Below are 15,099 nucleotides of genomic sequence, written 5' to 3' on the forward strand. Positions count from 1 at the left end.
AAATCAAGGTTGAAGTATCAAAAATATTCATGTTATTTTTGGGGTTTGCCGATAAATAATTCGTAAGTCAACAAATTCCTGTACTATACTGCGTATTTAAACCGGGATTCTGATTTTTGAAAAATAAATTATATCAAAATAAATTATTCAAAAGTTTTAAAACGCATTTATTTTTGTAGAAGTAGAAATTTACTTTATACTTGAACACAAATAGCGATTTAAAAAGGAATAATGTATTTTTAAGCATTATTGTAAAGTTTGCAGTTATGTTACTTACAATTTCAATGTTAAAAAAAGTATTTCAAAAAATTTTGAGATAATTCAAATGATTTTTAGATCAGTATTAATGTAAGGAGACTAGCTATTGTTACTAGATAACATTTTTTTTTCTTCTTTTCTTCGCTCCTATTTTGAAAAACGACACATTTAGGTAATCTGAATAAATTAACTTTAAAAAAAATCAACGCACATTTATTTCATTCGATATTGCATTACTTCAGGTCATAATGGCCTGTTAATGAAAAATCCAGGTCTTTGCTATTGTCGCTAGCTTTTTGCAACCCATTAGAATAGCCTCCAGTATTTTCTAATTTGTTTGATATTTTTTTCAGGCTTATTTTAATAAACCAATCAGTTTTTAGGCTAATTAGAAACATATAGAGAATGTCTTTATAAAACTGAATTTCCTTAGGCTTATTAAAATGAACTTTTAATAAGGTTATTCGTTGTAAGCCTTCACTATTCTGGGCCTATTGCAAACTAACCGAGCAAAAAATGTATTTTCTTAAAGATAATTTTAAGATATGTGAGCTCATTATAATTAGTCTAAATAGTGTCTGACTGATTAGAAAATATTGGTGTTTAAAGAATCCTTATGACATTTGAATAGCATTAAGATTAAAATCGTATATGCTAAGCCTAAAACTGTAGTATAATTTAGCTTTTGTTTTATTACTTTAGAACTTTGTTTTTTTTAAAATCTATTTTCAAAGCGGTTTAAAGAGTACTTAAATAATCTCTGTGGTGATTAAGATTTCGAACAATTAACGCTGGGAAAGGAGATAGTTTTGAAATAATGCTGAATCGTCTACAGTTATGTTGAATAGAGCACGTATTTATTTACTGATGAAAGATAGAAAATGTTTGTTTATTTATTGTTATAGTAAAAACAATTTACTCCAATTTACACCGATATTATATATTGTCTTATCATTTCCTAGCTTCTATTGTGCCCAATTATGTAATTACAAGATAAGGAATTTCTAGCTTCTTCAGATTGCAAACAACCTTAAAACGAGCACGTTTTCAGACCCTCGTTGGTGGTGGTATTATGTTTCAGCCACAATGGACCGTGCCTTTTCACGGTCTTCTTTATCATCATTAGTTTTTATAAATTTATTGCCTCTTTTTTTTCTCTTTCCGTATTCGAAGTTATTTGACCGAAGTTTGAATTGAATGCTGTGCATCCGTTTGTTTTCAGAAGAACCTGGGCATGGCATAGAACTTACCCCTTTCATATCATGGTTTGAGATGCAATCAGATTACGTGCACCATTTGTTGGCCCATTGGATGTACGCCAATTAACTACTTGGCTGAAAACTTTTTGTGATTTGGCCATTCTCTTATTCATTTGGGATGTTTTTGTTCCATTCTATGAAAGGAATCGGCCAAGTGGGAAAAACAGAGATAACCCAAAGATGTCTGAGATTTGTATGTGTGCTATTGATTCCGGATATTCTACGATTACTTTAGTATTCTCTTCTTTAAAATGTGTGTGAAATTTTGGTTTGGGTTTTACAAAATGAATAGCAATTCTTGTCTGTTATCTTTTAGAATGAAAAGAATCAATCATCATTACGCATCGTATATTAAAGATATTTAAGAATAAAAATGAAATATTTATAAAAAGTAGCGTGTTTTCCAAACTTTTTTCTTGTTCTTATAGGTCTAAAATCAAAGATTATTCTTAAGCAATACATGAATTAATATTATGAGAACATTCCAACTCATAATGTTTAAAGAAAAAAATATTTTTTTATCTTAAAGCATTGATTTGAATGCAATGGTAACTTATTTGAATAATACTGTAAGTTTGATTATACATCTTAAGTAAAAAAATATAGCTTTTATCTGAGTAGTATTTTGCATTACTGTTCAAAATACGAATTTTCGTTCAATGTAAATTACAAATTTTCGTCTAATGGGATGTTCTGAATTATATTAGGTGAAAAAATAATAATATTAGGTTCCTGCAATATATTAGTTTAATCTATCAACATTTTATCATTCTTTATCATCACCACCTTCTGTCAATATTCAGAAACAATTAATTATGATTATTCTAAATGTACTTTACAAAATCAATATAAAAGGGATGTTTAAATATTACGTAGGCTTATTCTTTGTTGATTTTTAACCTCCTTTTTCTTGTGGGCATAAGTAAAAAATTCCCAACTCCTATTTAATCTGCGATTTTTAAATGTTTATTTAGAATTAGTTTTGACCAAAAAAAAACCTATGTAAAATAAATTAATGTGAGCAAATTTCAGATAAAATCGTCAGGACTCTTAAAAATGCTTGAAAGAAAAAGACGCCATCACTAATTCCATATTCTGTTAGTTATCAAAATTAGTTAAATTGTGTAATTATTGAAAATTTTCCAACTTTATTTTTTTATACTTAAGATACATAATGTTTACTACAGTCAAAAGTATAAACGAGACTGGTTCTATTTTAAATTTTATTTTTTCAATTTAATTTTAGAGCCATTTTTTGTTCTTTGGATGAACAAATTAGTATTTTATTTATGCTGTATGCTTATATCAAAATTGTAATATTACAAACTATTATGTTGTATACGATATTAAAAATATTTTTAGATTAGTTTTCTTTGATCCAAGACTAAAGAATTTTTTAAAAAGGAAATTAATGCTGCCGTTCATAAGTATAACTGCTCCATTGTCAATAAAAATAATCTAATCTTTGAGGCTTTTGTAATATCTGAAAAGCTTATTATTAATAAAGGAAATCAATGTATTTAACTTAAATTTTGTTCTTACCTTTCGTTTTGTCTTAATTTCGTGTGTTAAGATATGTTTTGGGCTGCCTTTAGACGTTTTAATCGTTATTAAAACAGCCAATGGAAAGTTCATTGTTTTAACTATGCTTAAATATTACTTTCCGGAAACCAGACAGTCTATGTGCCTAATGATACTTCTGGTACCATCTTCAGAGCATGCGCAGTATCGCTACAAAATAGTGTGTGAAATCTTCCCACCCCACCACGATGACAAACGGAAGCATAGATTGTCACGATATCTCGAAGAGTTCTCAAGAAAAAGCTATCGTAGCATCCGCTTAACTTCTTATAAGAGCCACTGAGCAGCGATGCATGACAGTGCCATCTTGACCGGTCCCATTGTCCTACCTGTTATAGGTCCACTCATTTCATTATTTTTACCTTTGCTCAAACACAGAGGTTATTTTTATTTTATTTCATGGTCAAGTTCGACTTTTGTCTTTGTTAAGCGCCAAGGAAAATCACCCCAAGAAGATGATGATGATGGTTTTAGAGAAAATTGAGCCAGCATTTTTTTCAAAGGCACGTAGGCGGGATTTCTCTGATAAGAATCTCGAAAATTTGCGAGGAAAAAAAAAGAAAGATAAAAAATAATGGAAAATGATTCGTCGCCAGGAAAGTGGAAAAACGCTTTTTCGGTTGTTTGGCCCGTCGCATAATGTGTCTCAAGCCTTGTTGGCAAGGAAAAATCACTGAAGCTTTTCAAGAGAGAAAGTTTGATTTGTAATTCCATTTTTTGCCATTGTCTTTTTTTTTATGTATTTTCACTTTTTTTGATAACATTTCATGTGGCCTTGAATTCAAAGTAAATTTTCGGAAATTGCTCTATCACGGTAATGAAAGTCTAAGTCATAACTAACGAACAGAGAATAAATGCAGAATTAGTTAATTTAAATTTAATTTTATTCTTTTAATTAATTTTAGTTTTATTATAGGATTTTCATAAAAGCACAGAGAAGCAAATTGTCGTATTTTCATTAAAGTTCAGAGAAGCAAATCGTCTTATTAACTGATAATTCACCTGATCAAGCTATTCTGATAATCTCTGTAAATATTATCTTTTAATGTATGGTTTCTACTGCCTACATAAGTTTAATTTTAAGAGAGAAGCAATTCTAATTTGTTTTGTAACCTAAAAAATTTGTCTCAATGTATGGTTTATACGGCCCACATAAGTTTAATTTTAAAGAGAGGAGCACATCTAATTTGTTTTGTAACCTAAACAATTTGTCAGTAAATACAATTTTTCCTTTTTTTTCTTTCAGTTTTTAAATAAATTAAGAATTTTTTTGAGGTTAGTTAAAGGATATCAAAATTTTAGAGCCGCATCTCATTTTTTCCCCGTTAACGCTTTTCTAGAATCAATTGTTTAAATATTTCTTTGGCGAGTTGTCATAAACATAGTGCCCAAAAATTTTTTCTAAGCAATCATTTAAAAGAAATTTGCAAATTAGTAGTTTTATAAACTATAGTGTTTGAAATAATGAAGCGTACTGAACCACAATATCGTTCAAATTTACTGAAACCGTAATATGGTGCTTTTTGAATCAAATTATCGTGGTTTCTAAACTTGAAATAGACGATACTACGGTTACGTTTGGATGGAAACATAGTTCATTTGAACACTTTATTAAGGTTACAACAAATTGCACTATAATATGGTTCAAGGTATTATGGCTCAACGTCGAGCCTGCAATTCTTACAGTTAATATATTTTAATAACGCTATGATCATTCTAAAAAGTCCAAGCATCACACTCGTAACGTGAACTACATCTCAGGTTCGTATTTAACGAATAATGCCATCATTAAGATCACGCGATGATAATTTATAATTAGCAGAAGGTATAATAATTAAGTTCGCAAATGGAATAGGTGAATAGTTCCTTCTCCATTTGATGGCGGTTTTTCGATGGAAGAAAGATGATTCAACTCCTGCTGGCTAATTCGCAAATGCCATCACGATATTAATACCTAGAGGGTGCTTTTAGTAAAAAGACGAATGAATCTTATATAGTTCGTCTTTTTACATAAACTTCCTGAATCCCGAAAGCCGGTCGAACCGGTGTTTACTGAATGTCAAAACCCTATCCTAAAACCAAACACAGCTGTCTGGGATGTTAAAAAATAAGTTTTGTCGTCTCGTGCACGTCTTTGACCTAGGCCAATTCAACTGCAAGACACCCCACCCCTAGGCATTTATATTTTTATATAACTTTTTTTTTCTATCCATCTCTCCCCATGGGCTTTTTCTTAAGAGTGACCCTACATAGCCTTCTGGTGAGAAAAGTAAGCTTGTTTGCACTGTTGGGAATTATCACCATTCCTGCAAATGTATTTACATATGAGCTTATATTTTTGCCAGCTCGTGCTTACAAATCAAGGAATGGATTTAAAGTCAGTTGTTTGATATTGGCGAGGTTTTGTTGTTGGCTGTTATAAAGCATGCTTTATTATCATTTTGAATGTAGATTTTTTTATGCAATTTTTTGTTTAACTGTTCGCGATTTGGATATTTTTGCACATTACTTACTGACTAAGCAGCTTGTTTATATGTTCTGTTTATTTAGCTTCCATATTTTCTCTGTAAGCTCAATAATATTCTAAATAAGTTTTTCTAAATTTAAAACATCTTTCGTTTCACGGATGTTACGCAATGACATATAAAGGCAGGCATATCGCTTGTTTTGTTAATATATCTGGCACACAGTTTATTTATGTCATCATCACACGTATCTTAATTTCTTTTTTTACTGGATTCATTAAATTTTGCAATTTTTCTGTTATAAATTGTTATTTCATCTAAAAATTTTACTAAATGAAACTAAAATAATGGTAATATCTTCAAATAGATAATTTTTATATAAGGTTTTGTTATTTTTCTCAATTCAATTTAATTCGACCGGCAAAGAATAGTTTTCTTGACGTTTCGAAACTCCTGATTTAATCTACTCCAAAAATTGTCCTTGTCTTTCTTTTAAATTAAGACCTAATAATTGAAAACTGAATCAATGTTACTTATCTTAGAATTAAAATTTGATGCCTCTTATGATTATATTCATTAAAAAAAATTTTTTTGTTGTTGTTGATGATATTTCGAAGTTTGATGCTATTTTTAAACTAGTGTTTCAAAATGAGCAATGCTCAAACTAAGCAAAAGAGCTTAAAAGGTTAAAAATGATTTCATTTCATCGATAATGAGGTTAAATTTGGCCCTGTATTGCTGCAAATTTGTATAATACCATAATGTATAATTTCATCGCACCCTAAAATTTATTACTTTGTACCTTTTCCATCTGACTTATTATATATATATAAATTGAGATATTTGGAATTCAGAATATTTGAAAACTCAATTTAATATTCTAAATATTTATCTCTAAATTTCATAGTTCCAAAATTACATGCCTTCGGTTGAAACATGTTTCCCAGTAGAACAACGAAGTCAAGCATACCTGGCTGCTAGCAGTGAGGGGATTATTGACCTCTTCGATCATCCTGAGTAGGGACCGAGGATGCTCGGTATCGATTCTTGTTAAACCGTTCTACTGTAAAGCGCTCGACTTCGCGGTCAAGTCGTCGGGTTACCAAAGCAGGGAAGCCATCCCCTGTGCCGAGAATCGAAATTCGGATCATTCTCAGGATCCCAGGTCGTCGTCAATAGCCCATTGTGCAGTTGTACTGCTCCAAAATGATATTTATTTTATTTAAGAAAAGTTTTGAACCAAATTTTTGGGCAAATTTTCTGCAATCTAAAAAAGGTATTAATAATTAATTGAACTATGTTCAAATTTGATCCCTATTATCTAAGTCAGTGTTTCCCAAACTTATGACTTTTGTGTACCGTTTCTAAATTTTTCGCAATGCTGTGTACCCTAATAAAAAAATTAATGTATTTTTTACTATAAAAAATTTGCACAAAAGTTAATTACAACTGGCTCTTACCAAAACTAATTATTAACTGTTAACTCAGCAAAAAATAGCCAATATAAAAATAACTAATTGTAAATTTTCATGGAGAGCTTTGTTTTTAAATAAAGTTTTTTTTGAAATGTTCTTTTGTTGTAAGATATTCGCATAAGAACGCGTACCCCCTCTAAACTTGTCCCATACCCCTGGGGGTACGCGTACCACTCTTTGGGAAACACTGATCTAAGTAATCCTTATCGTCTAAGTAGTATTCCCTAGTAGTTAGTGGATGGTTTAATTTGCGCGATAATTATCATTCAACTCGTTCCAGAATTGAACAAGTTGTTTCTCATCCCTGTTAATTAATTTTACTCCATTTTTTAAATTGTTGTAATTTATAAAAAATTTTTAAAATTAAAATTTTTCTGTCTTTTTCAGCAATCAACTATGTACGTGGTCAGACGCCTGAAAATCGCGATGTTGTGGAGGACCAAAGTGTTCGACTGTCCTGCAGAACAAATCTTCACAAGCCGGGCATCACTTCCATCTACTGGATAAAAAATTTACCCAATAGTTTCGATATCTTGTGGGTGGATAAGAATACGCTGGACAAGACGTACGGCATGGATTTCAAGGCGGAGGAAGGAAGATACGACTTGACCATTTACCGTGCACAATATCAGAAAGATAATGCCGTCTTCGAGTGCGGGTTGAAAGAGATTCAAAGCGGCAGTTCTACTGTCATCGCCTCATACTCTGTTACCGTTCTAAGTAAGTAATTTTTCAAGCTACTCTACCCAAAGTTCTGTTGTAATATAAATAATAACTAGCTGATACCCTATTTTCATAACTGTTACAAAGTCGCAACTGTCGGAGTTGTAGTGGCAAATTATTTCATTTGACTCGAAAATATATCGATATATACTCGATATCGATATGTAGATAATCGATATATACTTACAATACTTCTTCTGAAAATGACAGTGTGTTACAGAAACTTTTGTTTTTAACTGTATTTGTTTAAAGTTTCCTTACACTATAAAAATGATTGTTATAATTATTATTTTTTTAAATTTACGCTTTTATTGAGGGCGGAAGAAAGTGATAGAAGATGTGGATTTTTTGACTTAAATATGCTTTGTCAAATATGCCTGCAGCAGTGCCAAGAAATGATATTGCATGCTTTTACTTTTTTATCAACTTTCGAAAAGAGCAAAGAAGAAAACTTTTTAAAAAGCATAAAAAAAGTAGATAGAAAAAAATTTCAACTCCAAAAAAATAGGATTTTATCCAAAAATCAGTGAAAGTATGCTTTCTTAATTAAATGTAATAAATATTCCATGTATGTGTGAATTTAACGAAAATAATAATTTTAGCAATGCACCGCGCTTAAGTTTTTACCGTGAAGTAGCTATTTAAATTTATCTAAGTATACGAAGAATTAGCATAATTTCCTTCATTTTGCAAAAAATAGATGATTATATGAAAAATAAAATTCTTCGTGAATCATACTTACAGTTGATTTATTTTTATCTTTCATTCTTCAAATATTGAAATATTTAATTGTGCAGCACCTTGTGATATTAGATCATTGGATTCGCTAATATCAATAGTGCTGCCATCTTGTGTCGCTTCTATTCTGTATGCTTTTCGAATAAAGGCTTTATAGCTATTAATTATTACACACGCCATTGATGATTATTTTATTTAATGATAAATAAATCAGTACAGAATTAGGAATTTTTCAGTTTGATTACCCATTTATTTAATGTTCTTTTTTCCATGTTAAAATTACCTGAAATTTTATTAGTGATTTAACGCAAACATTTATAGTGCTGCCATCTATTTAATGTGTATTTTAATTTTCGCTATCGAAATTTTGAAAAAATAAATTAATGTAATACATATAAATGTAATATTAAGATCATAATTAGACAATTTTTTCATTTGCACCCAAATAAAATAAAACAATTTATTAAAAAACTAACATTCTTGCATAATTTATATTGCTGCCTAATAAAGGAAAATAACAAATTTGGAGTGTTTTTATTTATTATTTTTATTGAGAGAGGGGGGGAGGTGAAAGCAAAATTTTGTTATAAAACTTATTTAGTAGATTTAAAAGTATTAATTCACATTATTAATATTTTAAAACAGTATATTATCGATTAATTTTTTTACCTCAAAATTCTAAAGAAATAAAGTTTTTTTTATAAAAGGTATTAATTCACACATTATAAGGTACGAATTCATTTTGTAAGGTATTAATTCAGATTTTATTTTTTTTAGTTCCACCTGGTCCTCCTCAAATAACACCTCCAAAACCTGTTGCCCGGGAAGGAGAAACTTTTGCCTTGTCCTGCATGAGTCAAGGTGGAAGTCCTGATCCTATTATTCAGTGGTACAGAGAAAATGTCCCTCTCCAAGGACAACTTCAAAAAGGAGGCTCCAGAGATCGACCTACCACAAATGTTTTGTCTATAAACCCACGAATGGAAGATGATAATGCTACTTACAGGTGTGCTGTTTGGAATCGAGCAATTACCGAAGATCGTAGAATGGAAGCATCCGTATCAATGAGAGTGCAATGTAACTATAATTTATTATTTCCTAAGAAATGTTTTTCTAAAATCCCTTATGAATTTTGTCCCATGTGTAAATACTGATGATTTATTTTCTCTTTTACTATTTTTTTTAAAAAATAAGACAAACATAATCAAATTTACTGTTTAAAATCCGATAAGATGTTTTAATACTACTTATTATTCTAAAACAATTCTTCAACTGATATTCCAAATATTTTTTAAACTCAAATGGTTTGCGTTATTATTAAATTATTTGTACTAATCCATGAATAAATTAAATAATAGTTATTTTTATCCATGCTTAACATCCATGAATTCTATAAAGAGGTCAAGGCAGTTTATCAGATGTCAAAAACCTGCAAGTTTATTTATGATCAGAAAACATTGATAAAAAAATCAATTAGATTAAATCACTTTTGGCAAATCAAGTTTTGTTGTATTATTTTGTTTTATTATTTTGATATATTACCTACACATTTAATAAATATTAACTATACTTTTATATTTAAATAAACGTAAAACTAAATGAGTATTATTGAATCATTGTTATTGATAGTAAAACGATATTTAACACACATTCTCTGCAAAATTATTATTTTAGACCACATACATTTTATTTTTATCAAAAAAATTTTTTTCCCTCACTCTGTTTTGAGCATCAATTAATAATTCACATTTACTATTTTGCTTTTTATCCTCCTTAGATAAAACCTTCATTATCAATGTATTCAGATTTGAAAATGCTGCATGAAATTTAATTTTACTTAAATCAAAGAATTATTATATATTTTTTTTTTTTTTAGTGAAGTATTTTAAATTAAGCCAGCCAATCTTGATGCGTTTGTCAATTAACTTATGTATTTTCATTTGTTTCTTCAGATGCTCCAAGAATCCGAGTTGGTCCCTTCAATCCTTTAAGAATCATGGTGAATGGTGATGCAGCACTTGTTTGTTCTGTCAATGCCAACCCTCCTGCTAGAACGGTTCGTTGGTTGAAATCTGGCCAGCTTCTATCTCACATGAGGAATCATTCTATTCCATCTGTTAAACCAGAAGACAGTGGAACTTACACCTGTGTAGCAGAGAATGGAATCGGGGAATCAACTCAAATTAATTTGGAGCTTGCAGTTTTGTGTAAGTTTTTAATTCAGTTATCAGGTATTTTAAGTATTAATTTATTAAAAATTAGCAGTATTGTATAAGTTTCTAATTTAGGTATCAGGCATTATAAATACAATTGGAACTTGCAACTTTATGCCAATTCTTAATTTAGTTAATAGACATTAAAATTAATTTAGAGCTTGCAGTTTTATGTAATTTTCTAATTTAGTTTTCCAACATTTTGAAGCCATATCCATTAAGATTAAAATATCATGTAGTCAAGGAATTAAAATATTTTTTTTTTTTTTTTTGAAATTAATGTTACGAACTGTTTTGTCAAGTATTTGCTGAAGTTCCATCTCCTATTGGAAACTAAATAAAATGCATCTCATTAAATAAATGTATTTACTTACCAAATAATTATTTTCTATAATTTAATATCAACATTTTGCACACTTTTTTAAATTCTTTTTTGTATACAAATTGCATGGTTTTTATTAAAGCTAAAGTATGGCTTCTGCTATAGTAGTTCCTTGTGTAGATTTCTTCCATGGAATATTTATGCATTTAGTTTTTCTTCAAATTATTATGCTGAGAAAAGTTTTAATTGAAATTTGGATTAATAAAATTAGCGAATATAAAGATTTTTTTCTTGCATTGTAGGTTTTGGAGTAGTTGTTAATGTGTGGTAAATATTTCAATTGTGTTCTTCTTTAACTAAATATAAATATTTTTTTTAGATTTAAATATTAAATTAATTCAGTTTCCCATTACTCGCCGATACTTCGATTTTACAAGTTTTTTTTTTTTTTTGGTCATATTCTTCTAGCATCCTTAAGCCTATTTTTTTTTAATGCAGTTAAGTTCAAGCATAAACTCTTGTAATCACCTGATGTAATTCTTTTCTTTTGTTGCATTTGTATACAATAAATATTTTTGTGTATTAGATGGCCCAACTGTAAATTTGCTACCTGAGAAAGAAGTGTCTCTTGGTGAATCACTAGCTGTTAAGTGCAATGTTGCATCATATCCTCCACCCCATACAATTACATGGTCTAAAGAAGATGATGCTTTCTTCAGGCAAAATGGGGACACTCTCAGGTTAGATTCTGTTTCATCTGAAGACTCTGGAAAGTATTATTGTAAGGCTACAACAACTCATCGTCCATCTGGATCAGCCATGCAACGAGAATCTACTAGCAACTCTTCTATCATCATTCATGTCAGACGTAAGCACAATCACTCATACTACTATCATACTCATGACTATATTCTTACGGTTGAGTAATTTTGAGAATTTCAGTTATAATCTGTAAAATATGAATCCCCCCCCTCTTATGTACCTAGAGTTGTGAAATTTTGTTGTTTGCAACTAATCAATGACAAATTTTTTTCATTCATTCAACAAAAAAAAGAAAAAAAAAGTAAATAAATAAAAAGAGAACAAAAATAATTTGAACCGAAAAAAGAAATTTAAAAAAGTTTTCATTCTTTTTTAATAAGCTGTTGTGAGTCTTAACCTTCTCTTCTTATAGAAAAGCAAAACTCAAATCTAATTTGTCAGCAATACTGTGAACTGTGAGGAAATTTTTAATGCAGAATGATAAAAATATAATTAAGGCCAGCTTCTAATTTAACAAAAACTAGAACAGTGTAATTCAAACTTATCAATTTAATTTTATCATTTTTTAATTAAGTATAAAATTTCAGTTTTGTATGATTTTTAATTTAAAACTTAACCTAAGTTCTGCTTTTTTTTTCATTTAATAGTAAATTTATACATACCTTTATTTATATTCATATGTAGAATCAAGTAGTAAATTGTGGTATTTTGAATTTCATAAATGCTATATGTATATATTTCTGTGCATATTTCTTGTACTTCTAATTACGGTATAGCTAATTTTGAAATTTGGCACATTTGTTATGCAGATTTTTATGTTCACAGGGCAGATGAATGATGTCATTCATGTATGCGTTCTTATAAACAAAACCTTTGTTTACTCTTACAGATAAGCCAGGAGAAACAATAATTCAACCATCCACCTTAGAAGCTGTTACTGGAAAGCCATTTACACTGACATGCACTGCAAAACCACCTGGTTATCCACTGCCCGAATATAAGTGGTGGAAAGAAGGCCAAGAAAAAATTGAACTGAGCCGAAAATCTAATTATACTTTGCTCTCTGCTCATGTCAGTCATGAAGGCCAATATTATTGTCAATCGCAAAACAGTCTAGGCTATGGATCAATTGCATCTGCTTACTTAACTGTCTATGGTGAGTTGATATACCTGTTTTCTTAAGATTATTTTTTAAAAATTTTCTTATATTATTTTAAATCATCAATTTTCATATAACCAGAGATGATTCTGCTCCGGAAAAAATCCGGATTTCTGGATTTTTCGCTAACCCTGATTCAGAAGTTTTTCGGAAGTTCAAGGTCCATAAGTATCAAGAAATCATCGATCGAGAAATTATGTATAAAAATTGTTGTATATTTTATTTAAAAATATTAGAACTAGTATTTATACTTGTCATCTCTTTCATTTGTAAATATTTTTTCTGGTAGAATAATAAATGTGATTTGAGATGAAAGTAAACTTAGACACAATTATTTATTTAAATTATGCTGCATATAATTTATTTAGAATTTCATGTTTTGAAAATATCAATGATTTAAATTTATAAAGACATAAATTTTTTGAAATGCAGGGCTGATTGTGCTCTGGAAAAAATCCGGATTTCCGGATTTTTCGCTAACAGTGATCCGGAGATCGAAAGTCCAGACGTTTCAAAAAATCATTGATCACAGAAGTTTCCTGAAATCAAATTTTCAAAAGTGGAACTTAAAAACACAGTTTATTTTGTTTGTAAGGGAGAGACAGATAAATTTTTTATCAGTAAATAGTTATAATCATAAACTCAAGAAAGTAAGACATATTTGTAAATTTTAATTACTTCTCCTAGAAAAACCTAGTTTAAATTTTTTTCTAATTTTTCAATTTAATTTTTTTTTTTTTAAACTCGGGAAATTTTCCAGAATTTTGACTTGGGCTCACAATCACCCCTGGAAATGCATCATTAATGATTTTACTCAAGAAACTTACAGAGTTTTTGAGTTGGGCTCACAATCACTCCTGTATAATTAACTAATTTAATCATTTACATTACAGAAAATTTATATAATTAATGTAGCCTGTTTCTTTAATTTCCCTTCTAAAAAATTTAATTTTATCTTTTAATTTAATATATCTCATTTTTTATATAAATTTGGGTACTGTAAGACCGAAGACAGGCAGGTGATGAATTTTAGTGGCACTATTAAATAAATGCCCATAATATAATAGAATTACATAATTTGAGATTAACACTTGCTTTCTAATAATTTCAATTAATATTAATGATTTCAAGCAGGTAATAATAAGTCAGAGTTGAGTTCTCTGGAATGTCTAGAGTCAGACATTTCAACCTCCAACACCACAGCTCTACAACTCTAAAACTGAATGCAAGTAGTGTATTTTTAAAATTTAGATATCGATATTAATCTTTAGCCTGATTAATGCTCCCCAATCGATTTTCTTAAGTGTATTTTTAAAAAAACATATTTATATACTTTTGACAACTTTATTTTCTGTTTATATTACAGAACCCGTTTCAATGACAATTCCATTAAGACCCCAAGTGATTCGGAAGGAAACAGATGCCAATTTCAGCTTGACTTGCAGAGCTAGGGGTAAACCCATTCCACAAGTTCAATGGACACATAATGGTCAAACCATTCCAGAGGATAGTGGATCGTTCAAAATCATCACAACCAACAGCATAGAAGATAATAATGTCAACTCATTGCAGACCACACTCATTTTTGAAGGCAGAGATCGTAAACATGGCAAAATAACATCTGAAGATCGTGGTAGCTTCTCATGTGCATATGACAATGGATTTGGCGAAGTTTCCTCAATTATGGCTTTGAAAGTTGAACGTGAGTATTTCCATTCCTATTGCTTTTTTTTAAATATTAGTTTGGGTATTTTCATTTTTTTGCAATATAGTAAATTTAATTTATAAAATTACATAATATCTGTTAATACATATCATATATAGCAATGTATAACATATTTAACTTAATTTACAACTTAATATATAGTATAACTTTATATGTATGTGTTGTCTTTTAGAAGTTTTTATCTCTGCTAAATTATTTTTGTTTTTACGTATTGTCTTAGATTATTTTTAATTATTAAAATTATTTATATTTAAATTAATCCTTAGGTTTTAGTTATTCAATCATTCTATACTTAAAGATTGTAATTAAGTTTTCCGTTGATTCTGTGTAACTAAGGCATGTATTATGACAAATAACTACTCTTAGATTTAAATCAGTTTTTAGATTTTTTGAAGACAAAAATTATTATTTTTTTGTA

At 29.3% G+C, this 15,099-nt stretch overlaps 1 protein-coding gene across 1 annotated transcript in view; it reads left to right on the forward strand.

The window, feature by feature from the left end:
• Positions 1-15,099, forward strand: part of LOC107439303 (neural cell adhesion molecule 1) — an 80,842-nt gene that overhangs the window by 56,089 nt on the left and 9,654 nt on the right. Inside the window, exons 2-7 of the mRNA XM_043045422.3 lie at positions 7,426-7,758; positions 9,277-9,576; positions 10,452-10,706; positions 11,621-11,902; positions 12,686-12,952; positions 14,322-14,657. Coding sequence (XP_042901356.2) covers positions 7,426-7,758; positions 9,277-9,576; positions 10,452-10,706; positions 11,621-11,902; positions 12,686-12,952; positions 14,322-14,657 — 1,773 coding nt within the window. The remainder of the gene's footprint in view (positions 1-7,425; positions 7,759-9,276; positions 9,577-10,451; positions 10,707-11,620; positions 11,903-12,685; positions 12,953-14,321; positions 14,658-15,099) is intronic.

The sequence above is a fragment of the Parasteatoda tepidariorum genome, chromosome 3 (assembly GCF_982258835.1).
Source record: "Parasteatoda tepidariorum strain Cologne lab strain chromosome 3, Ptep-v5.0, whole genome shotgun sequence".
Taxonomy (NCBI): domain Eukaryota; kingdom Metazoa; phylum Arthropoda; class Arachnida; order Araneae; family Theridiidae; genus Parasteatoda; species Parasteatoda tepidariorum.